Raw genomic sequence first — 22,404 nt, 5'->3', positions numbered from 1 at the left:
ATTTTTTATTCCTTTTATTTTTTCAAAAACACAAAGACAGAGACTTGTGGTTTAAGTCAACAACCACCCAACCAAAACACAATCCTCTTTAACCTCCGTTTACAATTAAAAAATTCTAAATTAAAATTATTTTATTATTTAATTTATTTTTATTATTATTTATTAATTTTATTATACTTTTTAATATTATTCATAAACTTTACGGTACTATTTTAATTAATTTTTATCTTTATTTATAATATTTTTAATAATAAATTTTTAATTTTAATAAAATAGGTAGTATCTAAATAAATGCTTAATATTCACAAAATTAATAATAATTTCATCACCCTCGCGCCTCACGCGCAACCCAATTTGCCAACCCCATTAATCCCTCAGATTCCCATGCATTTCCGCCACTACATGCATTCAAAGTTCAGCCTACGACCCACCATTGAAAATACAAACAGCAAAGTAGTTTTAATTTGAAAAAGGTTTGAAAGCAACAAAAAAAAAAAAAAAAAAAAAAAAAATACATACTACTACTTTACTAGAATTCTAGATGCAATAAATAAAAACAAAACACAATTTCAAAATCCACTGCACCATTTATTAAGGTATCCCATCATTTTCAAAAAAGGAAACAAAAACAAATAAAAAGAAAAAAGAAAACACTTTTTTTGGTATGAAAAAACAAAAACAAAAGACTTGTTGATAATCTTCCGTTGATTCCGCAAAAATTCTGTTGTGTGAAAGCCGCATTAAAATCCTCTATCCACTATCTTCCGCAATCCTCGCAAAAACTGAACAAAGAAACTTTCACAATACACAGAGAGAGACAAAAACTTTAAGCCAAGCTTTTACAATCTTGGGTTATCTTTTTCTATAATAATATCTCAGTGACTGTTTGTATCTTTGTATATATATATATAAATAAATAAAAAGCCTCATTTTGCTTCACTGCTTTCAATTCTTTGAAGCGCTTTTGTCTTCCACTTCCAACTTCTTCTTCTTCTTCCTTCATTTTCGGAGATGGGTTTTTTCTGAACTTCAAGAATTTGACGGGTCGACCCGGGATGCTATCTGGGTCGCCGTGGTGGTGGTTGTAGTGGGTGTGGGGGGGCAGCGGCGGAGATGGGTTGCGTGAGCTCCAAGCAGGCGGTTTCCGTGACGCCAGCTGCTTTAGACCACTCGGGCGCGTTCGGGGCGGGAAATTCCGGTCGGATTCGGGTCGGGTCTGGAGAGAGCAATGGAGCAAAGAAGAAGAAGTCCGGTCATAAGAGTAGTGGTAACAGTTTCAAGAATGGTGGTGAGTCGGTTGTGGTGGGGTTGGGGCAGAGTGGGAGCGAGTTGGGTGAGTCAGGCAGAACGAGTTCGAATGGGAACGAGTCGTCACTGAGCTTCAGATTGGGGAACTTGCAAAAGTATGTGGAGGGTGAACACGTGGCAGCTGGGTGGCCGGCTTGGCTCAGCGCCGTCGCCGGCGAAGCCATTCACGGCTGGGTTCCTCTCCGACCTGATGCCTATGAAAAATTAGAAAAGGTAGTAATTTTTGGACTTACTCTATATATGTTCAAATTCATTTCTATTAAAAGCTTATAGCTTGATTTTACTTGTTTGAAATTATAAAATAAGTGTCATGCATGGTAAGTAACTTATACAATAAGCCAAAACTTTTCCAAGTTTTTCTGAAATGCTTTAGTGGGCTTAATCTGAAATGGGGTTTTGATTCTAATGATTTTAATGCGGTACTTATGTTATCTATGCTGTGAAAAAAGTCATTTTTGGAAGAATGGTATGTTGGGTTTATTGGGGTGTCTATGATTGGTGCTGTTTCATTTGAATTGTTTTACTTGCTTGCTATTTTGTGTGTTTTTGATTATGACTGGATTTGTTTTCAACTGCTTGAGTAGATCGGACAGGGTACATACAGCAGTGTGTTCCGAGCACGTGACCTGGAAACTGGGAGGATAGTTGCTCTGAAGAAAGTGCGGTTTGACAATTTTGAGCCCGAGAGTGTTAGGTTTATGGCACGAGAAATTTTGATTCTACGCAGGCTTGACCATCCAAACATTGTAAAACTTGAGGGCTTAATTACTTCCAGATTATCGTGTAGCATATACCTTGTGTTCGAGTACATGGAACATGATATTACTGGGCTCTTATCTTGCCCTGATATCAAGTTCAGTGAGTCACAGGTTTGCCCGGATTGCCTTAAACTCTTGAATGTGAAGATTTAATGCATGCGGTACTGAACTCTTCTGAGTTCTGACATATATAACATTGCATCAAGCATTCACCAGAAATACCTTAAATAAATTTGAATATGTTAATGAAGCTCATTCGCTTAAATTGTGAACTGAATTTGTTATGATGCTAAGAAAAAACAAGTAAACTCGTTTTAATGCTTCGCTAAATCAGAATAAGAAAAATGGTATAAGAGCAAATAAATGGAATAATTTACTATCCATTTGGTGTCCAAATATTCCCATAGTGTGTTATCATTATATTTACTTGTATACTGAATAAAATGAGGTTGATTTTATTATGTAGATTAAATGCTACATGAAGCAGTTGCTATCTGGGCTTGATCACTGTCACTCAAGGGGTGTAATGCATCGGGACATTAAAGGATCAAATCTTTTGGTAAATAATGAAGGAATTCTGAAGGTGGCTGATTTTGGACTTGCAAATTTCTCTAGTTCTGGGCATAGGCAACCCCTGACAAGTCGGGTTGTCACTTTATGGTACCGTCCTCCTGAACTTCTGCTGGGATCGACTGATTATGGAGCATCTGTGGATCTCTGGAGTGTTGGCTGTGTATTTGCAGAACTATTACTTGGAAAACCTATCCTTCAAGGAAGAACAGAGGTAATCACCTTAATAAAGTAACTCATTTTGCATTTTTTTTAATTATAAATCTGAGTCTTAATATTTACGAATATTGCAATACCATAAGGATCCCATTAGGAAAAGTATAGATTCAGTTGAAATGACTTATGTTAGTTGAATCGGAATTGGGATAATTTTTACGTCCAAGAAATGGCAATCACAAACTGGGCAAAATTTAAACAAGGGAGAGTAAAACCAATCTGAGGGTGTGGATTGGCTAGAGACAACTTCAAGGTTAAAGTCTTCCAATGGTTAGAAATATTACTGGAAATGGTGCTTTCAAGCATCTCTTTTGATTGCAACAAATAAAAGAAGTAAAATAAATAAATAGGCTAAAAGTTTTGAAAATAATGCCCTTTGTTTATGTCACGAAAGTGAGACATACTTCAATGTTTTCAGGCACTTTGTTTAACCTTCAAAGTCATTCTTTTTAACTGATCCCTATAATCTTGTACTTCCTGCCTCTTTAAGATCTTTATGGGTGAAACCATGAATGTGCCATATGACATGGAAGTTAGACATACTTTAGCGCTTGTGAAGACACTCTTATTACTGAAGCTTAACTAGAAGATTCCTTTTGAGAATGCTACCAGGCATGTCCCCTTTGGTCAGCACTAGCAAGCTATTTTCTTGTTTCCTGTTGGTACTTGAGAATGCAGTTGGTCAATAGGATCCTCTCCCAGCAATATATATGGTCTGTTATCCTAGGTGAGACCCTCAAATATCTGTATTCACCTCTGTGTATGCTATTTTCACTGCATTACCATCACTTTTCATGCAGATAGACCTTTCTTTTTAGACTTTTGAATAAAATTAGTCACATTTTTTCCTACCTACTTTGAAATTGTAAGAAGCCATTTAACACTGCCTGAAACCAAAAATCGGCACAGACATTCAAATTGACATTTTAATCCTTTTTCTCCCAAGTGGTCTCCAATAATTGACTATAGACATGGGTATGTTTCCTAATAGAAAAAGGGGAAGTTCTATCATTAAAGAAAGTTATTGTAGGTAGTTATTCAATTTATAATAATAAAATATCCTTTTATTTTGGTAACATTTTTATCCAATGAACGTTACAACTTTCACCAATTAGGCAGCTATCTGTAATTAAGATAATTTAACGTAGTAAGTTACAGAAATTTCCTTTTTGAAGTTTTAATTGTCTGCTTTGAATTATAGTTGAGGTATAAACATGCACATTTGGGATGATTCGATATGGCTGTTCCCAATGTGTGCATATGGAGCAAGCAAAGTGTAGGAGCTGTATGTAAAGATGTTTTTTTTTTTTTTTTTGAGAAACAACCCCCTTGGGTTAAATTTATTAATGCATCCTCAAAAGGTCAAGTTGATAAACATCAAAAATATCTAGAGGAACAGCCTCCGTAAAGATGTATATAGACTGATAAAAGTATGCTATTATGTATAAATGAAGTTCTATGAATGATGGCTGTTCACATATTTATTTAAAGTTTCCTACTCATGTTCTTATAGCTATGCTTTACTTTTACAGGTTGAACAATTACACAAAATTTTCAAGCTTTGCGGATCCCCACCTGATGAATACTGGAAAAGAACCAAACTTCCTCATGCAACTCTATTCAAACCACAGCAACCTTATGATAGTTGTCTACGGGAGACCTTTAAAGATTCACCGAAAACCACCACAAGCCTGCTAGAAACCCTTCTTTCCGTAGAACCATACAAGCGAGGGACAGCCTCCTCTGCTCTTGCATCTGAGGTAGTTATGCGATGTAATATGATTATTTGTCTCATTTTAATTATTTGATATGATGGTTGAAAAGACTGCCTAGATTTATTTGGTATGCATGGAAGTGAGGTTACACTATTAAATCCATTATTTCTACATCATATGGTCATCAAGTCCATAGTGATTGCAATTCTTTTTCATCGACAATGAGTTTTTGAGTAGTCCACGTTTTCTTTTTCTCATATCAAGTATTTTATCAATCCTGTATTTGTCCCACTTTCATGGTACAATGTCAAATAAACGCAGCATGCCTAGCAACATTTCACAACTGTCTTGAGCATTGTTTTGCATCATTTAGGATTCTTCTAATGCCATATACTCTTCATACTATATTCAGTATTTCACAACAAAGCCTTATGCATGCGATCCGTCAAGCTTGCCAATATACCCACCTAGCAAAGAGATTGATGCAAAAAGCCGTGAGGAGGCAAGGAGGTGAGGATTATCATTTTCTTTATATTGTCAAAAGTTTTACATGTTTTTATAGGAAAATAAAACGAAAAGAATAGAAAAATTACACAACTGGTTTGGACATCCCATCATGAAAAAGGAGCTGTTTGAGCTCAGTTGTCAACTAAGGCCGGTGTAAGAAGGGAGGATGGTAAACTAAACTGATCATGAGAAGTTGAACTGGAATGATTTGATTACTCTTATTTTCATTTTTTAATGGATTTTATTATATATTTATATCATAACTTATAGGCTATTATTTCATTTCTATGTCAAACTTCATTTAAAAAAGAAAAAGAAAATGTTCACATTTTATCAATGTCTTTTAAAGGTTCAAAACCTAGAAAAAAAAAAGAAAAAAAAAAAAGAAAAAAGATGCAAGAGTTTTAATAAAAAAGGGAAAAAAAGAACAATGTTATTACTTTTCAAAAGTGATAAAACAAGCTCAAACTCTTAATGAGATTTTGACTTTAAAAATAAATAAATAAATAAACCCATAAAATGGCTTACTTATGTTTTAATTTATTTTTTTTTAAAAACCCCTAATTAACTGAAATCAATTCGGCTTCACCACTGGTTTGGGATTTGGAAAATATGTAGTGATGCTGAGAAATTTCAGTTTTGTCGTTAAAATGTTAATTGTCTGCAATTTCCAGCTTTATATGTTGTACTAGTGTTGTGTTATTTCATCTTTCCAAAACTACAATGACATTCAGAGAAGTTTGCAGGAAAAAGATTGGTGGGAGAGTTCGTGGATCTGAAATGACAAGAAAGCCTGCAAGAAAACCCCACGGAATCTGTAGATTGGCACCAGCAGAGGTGTGTGTGTGTCCGAATCCACATGTAGAACATATATATACATATATGGTGTAGTTACCAAGGGGAGCTACTTCTTACTGATGTACTTGTCCTTTTTCTTGCAGGAAATAGCAAACCAAAGTTACCAAACTCAACATTCTCATAAGATTAATGTTAGCAATGGAGATATTGTTAAAGAAGTAAACTCCATGGTAGATGTGGCAGCACGAAAGCAATCAATTGATAAACTTGAGGACGCTTCCCACGTAAAGAATGCATCTCAAGGTGACATCCCTTTTTCTGTCCCCTTACAAGTTTCTACATCAAGTGGTTTTGCATGGGCGAAAAGGAGAAAAGATGATGCATCCATAAGATCACACAGTAGGTCTACTTCAAGAGGACACATTTACAATATTGTAGAACCTACTGCATTGCATACAAAGAACAATTTTGACTCCAAAAGGCATGAAAATGGGGATGTTATTCACGGGGCCCGCACAAATTCTAGAGGCCATGATTCATATGAGATTGCCAAGCTTGCAATGCAGAACAATTGGTGCAAGTTTGAGCGTCCAGATTCATTTGACGCATCTGATGAGTACCACTCTCAGGAACTATCAATGGCACAGTATCAAAAAGAGGAAATGGCAGCTAAAAGAAGCAATATCGTAAGTTTGTTAGAATGATTTCCAATTTTACATATTCTACATTTGAAATTTTATTAAAAAAGACGAAAAGAAATAGTAGTAGTAATATGAAATGATATGCATTTACAAGCTCAGAACTTGTACAACAATAACAAAGCCTTATTCCCAAATTTTTTTGGGACCAAAACTTGTATGATAATAAATTGTTTGAAATCAGAAGTAAATCCAAAGAGGTGTTCGTTCAAGTTGATAGATTCATGCTTAAATTTTAATGGGGCTATTCATTTCTCAATACATATATAGACTAAAGGTGCCCTTAAATTGATAGATATTTATACGTTCGTTATATCTTTAGTTGATTAATTTTGGGCTTCTAACAGGGCTACCGGGATCAAGGGGACAAGGTTGAGTTTTCTGGACCCTTACTATCTCAATCACATAGAGTTGATGAACTTCTAGAGAAACACGAACGCCACATTCGCCGAACAGTGAGAAAATCGTGGTTCCAAAGAGGTATAACAATAATAATAACAACATCAGTACTTGTCTTCCCTACTTCAACATTCATGGTTTCAATTCAGTACTTGTATAACAAATTCTACCCTTTCTATGTTTTTATTTATTTTATTTTTTATAGCTTTACTTGTGTTGTTCCATCTCATGCTTAGCCCTAAATCACTTCTAAAAATTCAATTAGCTTTACCTGTCTCTATTTGTGGTTAACGGTGTGATATTTGAAGTGCAGGTAAGAAGCATGGGAAATAATTATCAGATATGCTTTGTGTGAGTGATTTTGGAAGAGAATTGTTCTCCAAAAACAAAATCTGATTATTAACAGAATTCCATCATGGAAGAACATATTTATACCACATTGGCATATCCAGTGAACATGCCATTAAATTGTCAGGAAAATAAAATATCCAGCGTGACTCATGGCCAATGAAGCTGGAAGCTACAGTATGATGCAACTAATATTTAGCTCTTAAAAAGACAAAGGAAGTAGAAAACAAGGAGAGGTTGGAATGACTGGATTGCTGTCTTCTTTCACTCAGTAATAGTTAGCCTTTTTTTTATCATTCATTTAAAATGTAGTGCCTCTATGTTCTCTGATATGATGTAAACCATCCGGCTATGTATATATAAATGGTAATAGATTTGAGAAGAGTTCTGTACTGCTGTACATTGTTTATGGTTCATGAGGCTCAGGGCAACAGGCTTACCTTTCTTTGTCATCCTTTGGCTTTGCTTCTTTTCCAAGCCTTTCTTCAGCAAAAGAGCAACTAAAACCAACCTCAAAATTCCATTTGAGAAAGAGAGTACATCGGATACGCTGAATAATTTTGTCCCCCCAATTTTTGAACGGAAAGGGCAAATTATTAAATTTTCTGCATCTCTTCAAACAAATTTGAAATTTCTTCATATATATTATTCTTTCTTGGGTATTTTCTGCACATGTGATAGAAGAAACTGTCAAGTTTTAAGTCCACAAATTTCATACATACAGTGGATAGCACTCTGGGAACTCTACCTTTTCAAAGAAGAAAAGTATCATCAGTAATAATGAAGTCTCTTTTAATAAGGTTTTTCTGGGCTTCTCTTAACTTTGAGAAGACCCTTATACTCCTACTATAAGCAGGACCTGAGTCTAGTGTTGCTTTGGATATAGGCCCAGATCAAATACAAGCCTTGAACGAACCCAGCCTAGCCAGTGAAACAGGAACTTGTAGGTTCTCCCAAGCCCATATCTGCCAGGAAATAATCTAAGGCCCACAGATCCGAACAAAACCCATTTGACACATGTATAAAATTAGTAATATAAGCCCAAAAAGTAATGTTGGTGCATGTTCTCTATACAACGGCGTGTGTGTGTTTTTTTTAAGAAAAAAAATTTATAATTAAGTGGTTGGGGTGAGGAGATTTAAATCGTGGACGTCTCTCTTAGAAACTCCAGGATGTTTCAATTGAGTTACAAGTCAAACTTCGTTTGGCCTACATTATTTTTTTATCTCACCAGGAGATTTTATCTCATATTATTTATATATTGTTTAAATGTGTTTTTGTGTATATTATATTTACATCGCCTGAACACACTGGTCTCTTTAGCTCTTAGTACTCTCATTGTCACCTCTTCATTTTTTTTTTCTTTTCTAATCATTGAATTTTTTTTCCTATCTAAATAATACGTCCCAGTGAAAGAGAAAAGAAATTACTAAGAAAGAAAACTAGAGCTATCTAGCTCCTTGCTCCCTAGGCAAAAATCAAGGATGGAAGATATTTGAATGTAATATTACAAAAAAGAGGCCATTTGGAAAAATTATGGGCAATGAAATTAGCTTACATATAGGTATGATTTACAATCTATTCAATAAAGGAATTTAATATAATTAATTTTGGTTCTAGTTCTAAATCATCTATGGAACCATGTGGAGAGATAGAGAAGTTCTAAAGTGGTTGGATTTCATTTTCTTTTTCTTATAGAAAAGGTTGGTTTAAATTTAGTGCATCTCCACCACAGATTACATATCTATATTCCATAGTTGTTGCTTTCTTTACTACTAGATTTGCCACTTTGATCTCTGCTACCAAGGAATCTTAGTTATCTAATTAGGAGTGGCAAAATACCTCCATTATTTGTCTTGCTCTCGCTCCAGGCAAGTTTTTATTGCTCTGATGCGTGAACAAGATGAGGATAGAGTTTTCATGATTTATCTTGGGCCTAGCTGTACCGAGCAAATATATAATCTTTCATGCATAATATAATTATTAAAAACTTGTTTATACTACGGAATATTATTGTACCTTTTTTCCTTTTTCAGGTGAGTTAATATAATTATACCTTAAATGTTCAAAGTGCATGTTTTTTCTTTGGGGGAGGGGGGGGGGGGGGGGTGTAAAGCATCCCTTTCTGAAGAGTGCATTAATATTTGTGGACATGTGACCTTGTGAGGTATGAAATGCTCAAGTTGCGTTCTTTTTAGAGACTAATTATAATCATCTCTTTACTATTCAAAAGGTGTGTAACTGCAAAAATAAGCATAGATTATTTAAAAGCTGTCAATCTTGTTTTGACAATAATTTCCATTGTAATGATGGATATATAGTGGTCCAAGCTCTGGCATTTTCTTGCCAACTTTCTTATGTATCCACTTTCTGGATTTTGGGCCACTATTAGACCTACTTGCCTGAAATACTAACTGTACAAAAATAGGACACATTATAATTTCAAGCATATAATTCTTCTATCAATTTGCACCCTAAGCTTTTATCATCTTTGAATTTTGTGTATGAAATAAAACCTTTTTACAAACTTCATGTGAAACTCCTATCAAGTAGAACAAAACTTTGCATGGCTGAACTTTTTGAAACAAACTTAGGCTACTCAATCTCAAAGGCCTTTTTTGCTAAGCAACATGAATTTTGGAAATACTTAGGAAAAAAGCATCAAGTCAAACTTATTTAGTTATGTAGTATGTTTTTTTAGAACTCGAGTTTGTCAAACTCGAATTTCAAGCATTATAGCAATCCAGTCAAACATAATGCTAAGAACTCAAGTTTGATAAACTCGAGTTTTACTTGGAACTCGAGTTTGACAAACTTAAGTTCCAAAAATATACTATATAATTAAATAAATAAGTTTTTTTTTTTGGTAAACAAATAAATAAGTTTGATCATGTGCTATTTAGCAAATATTTCTTAAAATTATACTATTTAGCAAATTTTTCCCAATTTCAAATACAAAATGTTTAAAGGCATCAATAGTAAACTAGTTGATATGGTTATCTTCTTTGAATTCATTGATTGAATATTAATTTGCTCTAACATTGACTGCCTAAGTACACATTGATTTTCATAAGAGTTTTCAATATTCATTGATTGAATATTGAAAACTTTTTTTACATTAATATCAAAGTTGTAATCACAACATTTCTGTCCGTCAATCAAAAAGATAAGGACCCCAAACCTAAAGCTTTTCCTTTATCCAATATCCAATGCATTGATAGCAACCATAGCCTTGGCTGAAACTGAGAAACTGAAAGCCATGGCATTTTTTGCAGCCTTTGTCGTGGTCTGCTATATGGGATTATCCTTGTCGTTCTTGCTGTAACAATTTTGCTAGTTGGGTTAATAGGAAAGATAGCAAATAATTATAAACAAAGAGTTAATTTGTTAAATGCCAAGTACATCACAGTCAAATTTAAGAGAACACAGCACATAATCTATCAGCATCAGTGGTTAGCTAGCAAGTATCAATGGATGAGAACAGGCACAAGAGTACTATCTAGCTAGGATGGTGCATTGGATTAAGCCGCTGGCAAAGGCAAATTTGTGAGATAAGTTGGTGGGCAATTACAATAGGGGTGGTTTTGTCATTGAAATTTGAATCATTGGAGAAGAGTACTACTGGCTGCAAATGCATCATTGTGATGATAAAGTCGTAAAGGAAAAAAAATGGGCCATTGTGTCACTACCACAGAAAATGAATATGTATTTGGCTCTTTGCTCTTAATTTTTTGACAAGAGGATGCTCTCTTTTTATTGGTTTTTTTTTTTCTTAAATTTTTTTTCAATTTAATTTGTTCCCCCTCGTCTTTTCTTCCTGTCTATATTGGAAAATATCTTGTGTCTAATAAACAATCAATTTGAAGGCAAATGTTCGACCAAATTGACCCCACTTCACTTGATAATGAACTCTTAAAATTTATTATATTGAGAGTGTTAAAATGGAATTTTTCTGACTACACTCAATTATTCATGTATTATTTGTCAAAGACATCAACTCTTTTCCGTTTAAAAAGGAGATTGGAATGGAAGAAAGGAAGTTTTCAATCGCAGGTAAAACTTAAATACAATACCTTAGGTACAGTACATTAGATTTCTCGATTGAATTCAAACACTTACTTGTTTTCATGAATTTAATTGTCGTTAAAAAAGATAAAACTATTTGTTTCTTGTTGGTCAATATAACCAAGTGTTTGAATTCAACTAAAGTACGTAATAGCTAATGTACTGCACCTAAAATTATCTAAGTTTTTACCCTTTAACATTCAACAATTTTTTTACTCAAAACTTTTTAATGAAGAAGAAAAGGATCAGATGTTTACGTGAAGCTAATCTTCCTAATTTTGGCTAGGACACCTTCCACTCTGGGAAGAAGTAATTAGCACATATAAATTAACCTAACTTTTTTTCTCAAAAAAAAAAAAAAATTAACCTAACTTTAACCATATTTCTTTAATTGGCGAAAGGCAGATGACTAATTATTTCTGTAAATTTTGCATGTATTTGCTTTTGAAGTGAGCTTAGGACTTGTGATACATACATATATATATATATATATACAAAAGTGGTATCTTAGTTTTTTGATTAGTCTATTTCACTCCATGCTCGTTGAGATACTCTAAGAATCCCATGAGCCAATAATATAATAGATGAAACTTAAGACTTTTGGATTTTTAACACATCATTCAAATCTATTAACCCATCACCTAGGTGACTCAGAAGGGACTATAACCTTATATTGATTGTTGTGATAAAGCAGCATTGTAACGTGATTTTATTTAATCCATTGATTGAATCATACTTATAGTCTCTCTAATCCATATAAGTAAATTCTTCTTAAAAAAAAAAAAAAATCAATATAAGTAAATTATTGTAGATTTTAATGACTATATGAACTCTTTGAAATGATCAATTGATAAAAAGAATATCATGAGCCGATAATATGATAGATGAAACTTAAGACTTTCGGGTTTTTAACACATCATTCACATCTATTAACCCATCACTCAGGTGACCCAGAAGGGACTATAACCCTATATTGATTGTTGTGATGAAGTTGCATTGTAACGTGATTTTATTTAATCCATTGATTGAATCATACATGTAGTCTCTCTAATCCATATAAGTAAATTCTTCTTAAAAAAATAATCAATATAAGTAAATTATTGTAGATTTTAATGACCATATGAACTCTTTGAAATGATCCACTAATAAAAAGAATACTTTCTTGTTATTGATTGGAATGATCACATGACCTTTCTTCAATTTGTACTCTATATAATTTCCCAAACGAATGCTTCCAAAATTTTAATCTTTTGCTGATGTTAATTAGTATTTCATTGCTTCTTATTAGTATAGTATTATTTTGGCAATTAACACATTTCATTCATTAGAGGTGGGTCCAGATTCTTTAAAATAAGATTGGCCTAGCTAAAGCAACTGTAAATTTGCTCTCTCCATAATTGCTCCAACAAACACATGATGGTATTTCTTATAGCAACATTGATAAATGTTCCACTTCCACACCAAACTGGCTTTCAAAATTAATCACATTGAAATCACAAAAGATTTCTGATTTCTCATCATCTCTCCCCCCCTACGGATTTCCGAGTATACTTGAGAGTAAATATTTATTCACTCATATCATACTGATACTGCATGCACATGCCACGCAACGATCGAGTGGCCTCAATCATTTCACTAATACCGCGTTTTGTACCTCTGTCTTTTTCCTTACGTGTTAATCAAATATCACGCTCCATTGCATGTATGACACGTGGATCTATTTGAGGCTCTGTGATTTTTTTTTTTTTTTTTAATTTTTATGAATGACATTACTAGTGAACGATTATAAAGAAGCTAATATTTTTATTAAACTTACTTATTCTCGGTGTGTAATAACATAATAATTAAACTCTCAAAGTAGCTGCTAGCTAATAATTTTCAATGAGTATTTTTTTAAGATAAGATAGAATTCAAGGCATCTGCTCTATGGTTATTGCTATTTATCGTCAAATTAAGACATTAATTGATTTTTGTGTAGGCAAGGATTCGAACTAGTTCGAACCGATTTAGACCCTTTTAATTTCTTTTATTTTTATTTTTTTTATATAAGATAGAATTTCTACTCTAACCTAATCTAAGTGTATATGTGTGTAAAACTCCCTCCTGGAGACTTGAACCTCAGCCCTTGCTCCCCACATCCCACAAGCACTTATATTTGTAGACCATAATTTCTAAGTGAAATGGAGATGTAGCACAATCTAAACCCTAGCTTTATTACACTTTAAATCACAACCATTAAGTGGACGCTCTTCATTTAATATAGAAATGGAGAAGATCCAAATACCGAACACTGAATTTCTTATTTGACGACAATAAACTTTACAAGTTGAGCTAATTCCAAAACCCACAATTTTCAATAAGTTTAAGAACACATCCAATTCCACAACATATATATTAAGGTGACAAATTGTGATCAGAATATTATCACTTTCACATAGATCCATTATTAACATAGTACGACACTATTATTGTGCATCATTCACAATTTTGACATCTTAACAATTAACATGTTCTTTATTTACGAAGAATTATCTAGGGCTTCTCATAATATGGTCAAACCGCCTTATCAGCTACCTCCACTTAAAACCAGTGCCTGATGATTGTAAAAGGGATCTCTTTGCTGGCTTTCCTTTGTCCCATATTATAAGGTACGTATTATTCACGTGATGTGAAATAGTACTATTTATTTGCCTTTCTATCTGCTGAAAACATTTAACTTTGACACTTGTAGAATAACATAATGAAAGAAACATTTTACCTCTGTCCATCAACACCTTACAAAATGAAAGTTTAAACATTGAAAATTCATTTTAACAACAATATAGATTAACGGAAAATCTTCTATCTTTGATGTCAAAAAAAAAAAAAAAAAAGATTAACGGAAAATCATTATGTGTTAAAAGAATAATGAATTTGTGGCATGCACGTTTATAAACAACGAATTTTTCTCTCATGCCAATCAAAAGTTTAATGAAGCATTGATGATCACATTAAGAAGCTTGCACATGGAAATTGATAGGAATAAGACTTCAACGAGTTTGTCTTCCATATAACAATCAAACGTTCAATGCAGTAATAATCACATTAAGAAGCTTGCACATGGCTAATGAAAGAAACAAATTAAACTTCGATTTTGTGTTAAGTGGTAATTTCAGTGTCTATTGATAGAATTGAGATCATCATAATCGGTAAGAACCAAAATCATTATACTGATAACATGGCAAGTAAGAGCATTCACATCCAAAAATGCACCCAAAAAAAAAGCATTTTGCATCATCAAAAGACTATTTTAACAATACACACTCACATACTCTATTTAACTATTCTTTTTATATTCAATTTTTACATTGCTATTTTAATAATTAATATACCGTACATCCCATACTTTATTTTTATTTTATTTTATTCAAATAACTAGTGCCGGCATAAATTAAATAATGGTTTTAATATATAAATGATGCTACAATAGACCTTTACTTTTAGATGTTCGATATAGCAAAATGAAAAATTCCTGATAAATTACCAAATGTATGGTTTTTTTTTTTTTTTTTTTTTTTTTTTTCAGCTTTTAGTTGCAACAGTAACATGCAAAATAAATAAATAAAATACAAAATAGAGCATTGGAAGGGAATGCTAGGGTAGATTGTGCATGGGTCGAGTGTGTCGGGTTGGATCAATGGATCGTGCACACATGTTTATATCTCATGAAAATTTGGGATTTCATCAATTATTTAAAAACTTTTTTTCATAAATTATTACAATTCATATAATAATGTTAAATTATATTCCAAATTTTCAAATCCATCAAAACTAATTCTTAAAACACCAAAATCAATCAAACTAAAAAAACTAAAATATGAATAACATACAAAATAAATATATATACATAGTAGGTCAGGTTAGGTCAGATGGGTTGAAAAAACTATCAACCCGAACCCAACCATATTTAAGGCTCAAAATAAAATTCAAACCCAACCCATGAAAACCAACCTAAGGTGTTGTGGTGGGCCTTTTTGCAACTGCGGAATGGGCTGCCTCCTGCCACACTATGGCCCAAAGGTTTTGGGTAGGAGAGTCAGGACCAACTTGGCTGCAACACGCCCCAAATCGGCTTGTGTGCAAACTAAGGCCCTTTTGCTAAAACTTTGGTGATATGCCCATGGCAGAGGAAACTATTACAAAAGGGTTATGGTAGACAGATATAATATAGCAACAATAAAAGGGAGTATGCTTACTGTCAGTCGGAAAACAGAAAAAAAAAAAAAAAAATATCGAATGAAATAAAAGGTAAAGCAATGCAGCAATATAATGCAATATATATAAGATAATAATAATAGGAGGGAAATAACACTAATGCTTAATCAATAAAACGAAAGAAGAAACAGTTAGTCTGTTGTGCTTGGTTGTCTTACAGAGTTAAGTCCAAGAAGGAAACCATTTCTTCAATATGGGTAACCTCATAGGGAGATCCTGCCATGGAAATTACCCACTTTGAGAGAATGGGCCTAAATGGCTTATGCTCAGATTCCTTAATCCTTAATAGAGGGTAGGCTTTTAGAGGGAGAGAAGGGATTAACCTATTAGCACATGTCTGCCGTCTCACTCTTGCCTACTCTCTGTTTTTCTTTCTAACTCTCTTTCTTTTCTAAGTTTTGCTATTCTGTTTTCCACTCTCTTCTTTTGCAGTGTTGTTATGTTATCTCTTTGCTTCTGTGTTCCTTTTCCCCTTTTCTATGCACGGCGGGGGATCTTTTTTATACTGCTTGCTGTGATGGGTTTTTACTATTTTACTCCTTAACTGCTTTTGTCTGGGTGTGGGTGTCCTTTCAGACCACCCACTGGTTTGTCAGCTGCTCAGCCACCACCACATATCTGTGCTGGCCGTGCTATATCCCATTACCAGACAAAAAGTTTTATTTTGTTTGCTTGCTTACCGTGGCATTCCCATCTGGATAGGGGTAGGCATTCTCTTTCACTATCCCTCATGGCATGCACCTAGTGATTCTAACTCATTTTTCCCTCTTTTGGGTGATATGTCATCCCAGCAGTACATTTTTCCCAAAAGAATTTGAGCAAGAACCCTAGAATGGGCTTTCTCCTTCTCTCCACCACCAGACCATACCCTCTCTTACCTTTGACCCATGGCTCATCACTTCCTGTATTGGCTAGGTATAGGTTGATAGTGCTTAAGCCTTGTGTGTGTGCTCCACTTCCATGTGTGTCCATGGCTTGTCTGCTACTCATGCATTTGCCATGACTTGAAGGCCTATCTGTACATTCAGTTGCTCGTTCTTGACCTCTTGTGGCGTGAATGCTTCCCTGAGCCTTCGTTCTTCATGTTTTACTTCCTTCCTAGGATGGACCTTGCTTGATTGTGGCTTATTCCTTCTCTAATCCATCTTTTGCCCCTTTCGTAGGCCCGTTAGCACTTTTGCCATGCCATTATGCCATTCCTGTTGTGTCATTGTATGACTCGTGCTTGTTGGGCTCCTTTTGGGCTTGTTGTATACTTTCCCTTTGCTTAATTCTCGTGGCCCAGTATTACCATTGGGCTAGTATTCATACTATTTTGGGCTTCCTTGACCCATTCTATTGCTTCTGGGCTTCCTTGTCCCATCTCATCCTTTTGGACATCCTTGACCCATTTGCTTTCCTTGGACATCCTCAGCTCGTTTCCTTTTCTTTGGGCATCCTCAGCCCATTTTACTCCCATGGACCTTTGTTAAGTCTTTTGGGTTTCTCTAGCCCAAATTGCCCCATCCTTTACTTTTGGGGTTCATGAACTTTCCATCAACCCTCTACTCACTTAATTCATTATTTCAGGCCTCTTTGACTAATTCTTGCTTGCTTTATTTTTCATATAATGCCCATGGGTTTACTTCTTTTTTCTGGGCTCCTTTAGGCCCGCTTGCTTTCTTTGAGGCCCATTTATTATTTATAGGCCTATAATCCGTTATTCCTGCCATTCGAGCATAATGGATGGCTTTCTTCCCAATTTACTAACTCTTTTCCTCTTATATTGTTGGGCTTCTTCCTACTATTGGGTCTTTCTGCCAAAGGAGGCATCAATAGGTGTCAAGTTGGGTTGGATTGGATCAGTTTTGTTGGGTTGGTAGGTTTAATGTACACCCCTGATTAATAGAAAGTGTATTTGATTTTTTTAATAAATTATAAATTATCCATTGTGGTTTGTCACTTTAATAATTTAATCTAAAAAATATTTTTTATAGGTAGATATTGGGAGAGTAGGAGTAGGAGGTAGCGTTCAAATCACATAAACCTCAGTCCACAAAATTTCTATTACTACATTTACTAAATCCTTATAGTATGTTTAGATGAAATTCCTATTGCTACATTTACTGAATCCTTATAGTATGTTTAGATGAAGGGAAAAAGTCCAAGCGAAAAAAAAAAGATGAAGGGAAAAAGTGTGTAGAAGAAAAAAAAAAAAAAAAACAATTAGGTTTTTCATCCAAAATAGGCGCTAAATGTTTCACATTTTTCATCCAATATAGTCTTGCCTACGCATTGTGTAGCGCATGACACGTGTGAATTAACATTTCTTTTGGATGGAAGCCTAACGATTTTATTTTACTCTAAACTTTATGATTTTCAATGTAGCAATTAAAAATCTTGTTGATGAAATGGTGACGTGTCAAAACACAATAATATTAATTTGTAAAATACTTTTTTTTTCTTTGATGCAGATCTCTTATAGAGGTTTAAATATAGGATCTGACATATTTTTTTAAGGCTTTTTTTCCCCAGTCATTTAGTTATATCATATGTATATCACATGAGTACGGACCATTCGTTACTTCTAACATCGAGTTAAGGGAAGAATCTTAATTAAATCATTCAAGGAACAGCGTAATGATTTGCCACCCAAAAAGAGAGAGAGAGAAGAATTACTTAATAATTAGACAAATTAAAGAAACTATGGATAATCATATTCATACGTCAACTTGTAAAACTAAGTGAGGCTGAGGACATTTGGTATTTAACATTGGAAATTGTTAAAACATACAAAATACATGTTGAATTGCTTTTTGAGAATTTATTAAACTCTCAATCTCTGTGTTTATCTCTCTCCCTTCTTCCCCCCCCCCCCCCCCCTTTTTTTTTTTTTTCCTAGGTCCGCAATTAGATAATTACACGGTACAACAATAAGTTGAGAAAATTTTAAATCCTAACTATTTTTGTAAGAAACACTAGGAAATGTCCATTAAGTTACAAGGTTATCTTAGCCACCATATTTGTCTATAATTATTAATTTGTGTTTTCATTGTTTTAACATGAGCATCGATAGAAAAATTATACAGCATTTCGAGGGTGCAATAATATCATACTTGCTCATTTTCCATGAATAACATGTCTCATCACAAATTTAATTAATACAACATTATTGTACTCATTAAGTATTATATAATTACTCATTATCATTCCCATCAACTAATCGTCTTCAGTATCATTCATTCCTAACTAATCAGAGGGTATACATATTTTTTGCTATGAAGGCAAGTAATAATTCACTAAGCACTAAGCACTTTACTTGTAATATTTTAAAGGGACTTTATCTGTAAAATTATATACCAAGCAAGTGCCACAGAAGATCTCGCAGTGATTGGTGCCCTAGGAAATGACCCAAAAGCCAAAATATAAAGCAAAGGAAGGGACACCCCTACACTTTGAGGGGCCAACATGTTTGAGGCAATTTCCAGTGGTTCGTGAAACACCGGATAACGGTGGTCTGATCCATTAGATAAAGTTAATATCCAATAACCAAGAGAATCTTCTAAAGTGGATCAATCACTTTCGATACACCAAATTTTCCACGAGCAAGATGACAGAAGGTTTTTTTTTTTTTTTTTTTTTTTTTTTTTAAAGAAACACACTACACACATAAGGAAAATGCTTATAAATTTTGCAAAATGATATGTCAAAGATTTTTATTTTTTTTTTGGAGAAAACATGATATACGAACTTTATAATTATTTTCACTAACACACAAGCAAAATGTTAAAGTTATTATTAATTTTACAAATTAATATGACAATGAATGTAATAAGTGAAATTTAAAAATATAATATATGAATCTTTAGAATTACTTTTGTCCCATGTTGCTTAGTAATTGTTCTACATTGCTTAAGAGAATCTATTGTGGTGTGTTTTTATGTTAAAACTCATTAAACTCTCCTTATGCGTATGTGTTCATTTCTCAAAAAAAAAAAAAAAACTTTTTTATTATCAGTGACATTTTTTTTTTTGAGAGAGTTTCAACTTATGGCGTCCGTTCCTGATGATAGCTCTTTATCATCAGACCAAGACACCAATAAGTTTTTGGTGTAGGCGGGGATTGAACCTCAGATCTTTTATACAACCACCAGAGACTTTATCAGTTGAGCTAACTGAAACCCGCTATTATCAGTGACATTGACAATTTGACACATCAATTTGTAAATGTTATATTATAAAATTTATTAGTATTTCTAAGGTCACTCATTTTACAAACGATTTTATAATTGTTGGATAATAAATTATCAAATGGCGGGTCTAAATGAATATTAATAAAGACTTACCAATTTAACTATTTTGAAAAGTATCGTAAAATTTGTTGGTGGTGAATGTATCAATATCATACCATTAGTGCCTTTGTAAAGTTGAGATAACAATTATGGCTCATTGGTTCCTCTTGCTTGCAATTTTAGGTATAGATTCAGTGGATAAGATGCTATTGTGGTAATGTCGAAATAAGGAAGTTGGGAGCTATATTTTTTTGTTCATAGAAAAAAAGAAATTATCATACTACTAGCCATTATGTGATTGGAGAATAACGAGCTGAGTCTATAGGTTGAGTGTACATCAGATAATTTGGCACATGTTTGGTGTTTGACCGAAAGAGGCCACGTGAGCAATGATGTTGCCCCAAAGCATCATGTCATCATCATCCAATAGCGAACGACAAAACCCAAAAAAAAAAAAAAAATATATATATATATATATATATATATATAGAAAGAAGGAAAACGTTGAGTGAAAAAGGTGGCGTTGAATTATGGTGACAAGTTCATGTGATGTGAAATGCTGTGGTGGACTGGCAGTCTGGCACCTACGATGCAAGTTACCGAGAGAGAGAGAAGACGACATACACAAATCGTATCACACTCATTCTTGCACGCCAACATTTTTGGATTTTGGGGATTTGCCAACTTGCCATTGCCACGATGCATGCTCAATCCTCAATCAATGTCAAGGGGTAAAAGTTTGTTGGACATTGGGGGAAGAAAACCAAAGATAAATAGTAGTAATAAATATGTTAGTAATAATATGTCTATTATATTGATCTTATGTAATTTTTTTTAGGTATTATCAAAATGTAATTGGTTTATCTCTTTTTAATATAGATGTTAATAATTGTGATTTTTTTCTAAACAAAAAATTAATTTTTAATCAGTCAATTAAAAAGGTGTGTTTTCCTCGTTTGAAGTTTCAAAGTTTTCCTCCCCTAAAAAGAAAAAAAAAAAAAAGAAAAAGAAAGTTGAAACGACAAAAATACGAAATCCTGTTTGATCTGTTTTACCCTACTTTATCTTGTACGTATTTTACTTAACCTTGAATAACTGATAGTGCAAGGACAAGTTTTGCTTGTCTCACCCAGTTTTGTCATGTGTCATCCTGAATGTATGTATACATGTTTTATTTAATATATATTTAAATTATATATATAATTTATGATCCGTTTAAATTGAGGGAAAGTGAAAGGGGAGTAAAGTAAAGTAGAATAGAATAGATTCAAAATTAGTCTATTTTCAACAAACTCTACTCTACTTCTCCTCCCTCTTCAATCTAAACAGGCCCTTAATTTTTTTTTTTTGGGTACATATCATGGTTATAATTTATTTTATATTTTATATTTTATTTCTATTTCATTATCATCTCCAAAACATTTGTTTATCTTTCTCACTTGGTACTCACGTAGCTGCTTTTTCTCTTCATGTTTTATTTTTAACTTAACAATGTTGGAACTATCTCATTAAAATTAATAAAATACATTCAAACCTGACTTGCCACGTTCCCACACTACATTGGTTTTTCCCACCTTAAAGATGGGATAGAGGACCCATGATTTAATCTTGCCTCACCCCCTGGCCATCCTTTGTTTGCAATCATACTTTTAAATTTTGCATGTGTAAATTCACATGTTTTAAATAGTAAACTTTTTTTTGGGTTGAATTGAAAAGTAAACCTATAAAATACAACTATAACCCTTTTTTCTTTTCTTTTTTTTAAGAATCAAATACAACTATAACCTTAATATGAAAACATTGAATTATATATATTTTTTAAAAATTTCTCTTTGTTTTTTATGAAGATAGTTTTGCTCGAATTAAATTGGTTTAGAGCTATTTTCCTCCAACCAAACTTTGTTCTTCTCTTGACATTTGGTAGTGACTAGTTATTTTTAATTCATTTATCTTTCTTATCTAACGTGAATCTAATAGAAGCGAATTTTTTTTTCCTCTTTAGAAACACACACACACACACATGCGGTAGAGAGAAGGATGAAATTCTAACACAAAGACATGCCACAAATTTCACTAAAAAATCAGGGTAACTTTCAAATGAAAGGTGGGGCAACTTATATTACTCAACACACACTCTTAAGCAACATGGAATAAATTTTTTTTTTCTTTGTTAGCAAAATCACACACAAACATATGGGAAAAAGGATGAAATTTTAATATAAAGATACATTACAAAACTCCACTTAAAAGTCATAATAATTTTTAAAGGAAAGTTAGACAAGTTGTATACACACAACACACTCGTAATAAGGAATAATTACTTCTATTTTTTGAAAAACAAACACACAAAAACATGAGAGAAGAGATGGAATTTCAACACAAAGTAAAGGTACTCCATAATCTCCACTTGATTCATATATAATTTTTATAAATGCCTTATTGTTTTTCCTCCCCCCCCCCCCCCCCCCCATATTAAACCAAGGATTAGATTTATATA

At 33.3% G+C, this 22,404-nt stretch overlaps 1 protein-coding gene across 2 annotated transcripts; it reads left to right on the top strand.

Annotated features, from left to right (window-relative positions):
* Window positions 1-532: 532 nt before the first annotated feature.
* On the top strand, window positions 533-7,769 carry LOC115963589 (protein IMPAIRED IN BABA-INDUCED STERILITY 1). Of its 2 annotated transcripts, none has more exons than XM_031082655.1 (9): window positions 533-1,521; window positions 1,893-2,177; window positions 2,533-2,850; window positions 4,385-4,612; window positions 4,980-5,077; window positions 5,821-5,911; window positions 6,016-6,558; window positions 6,918-7,050; window positions 7,278-7,769. In XM_031082655.1, exons 1-9 carry the CDS (start codon window positions 1,114-1,116, stop codon window positions 7,322-7,324), a joined length of 2,151 nt encoding a protein of 716 aa, XP_030938515.1. In that variant the 5' UTR covers window positions 533-1,113; the 3' UTR covers window positions 7,325-7,769. The 2 variants fall into 2 exon arrangements, with proteins under 2 accessions (XP_030938515.1, XP_030938516.1); XM_031082656.1 differs by having other exon boundaries at window positions 535-1,521; window positions 7,283-7,769.
* Window positions 7,770-22,404: the final 14,635 nt, after the last annotated feature.

Source organism: Quercus lobata, chromosome 10 (genome assembly GCF_001633185.2).
Source record: "Quercus lobata isolate SW786 chromosome 10, ValleyOak3.0 Primary Assembly, whole genome shotgun sequence".
NCBI classification, from domain to species: Eukaryota; Viridiplantae; Streptophyta; class Magnoliopsida; order Fagales; family Fagaceae; genus Quercus; species Quercus lobata.
This window is presented reverse-complemented; position numbering and strand designations above follow the sequence as displayed.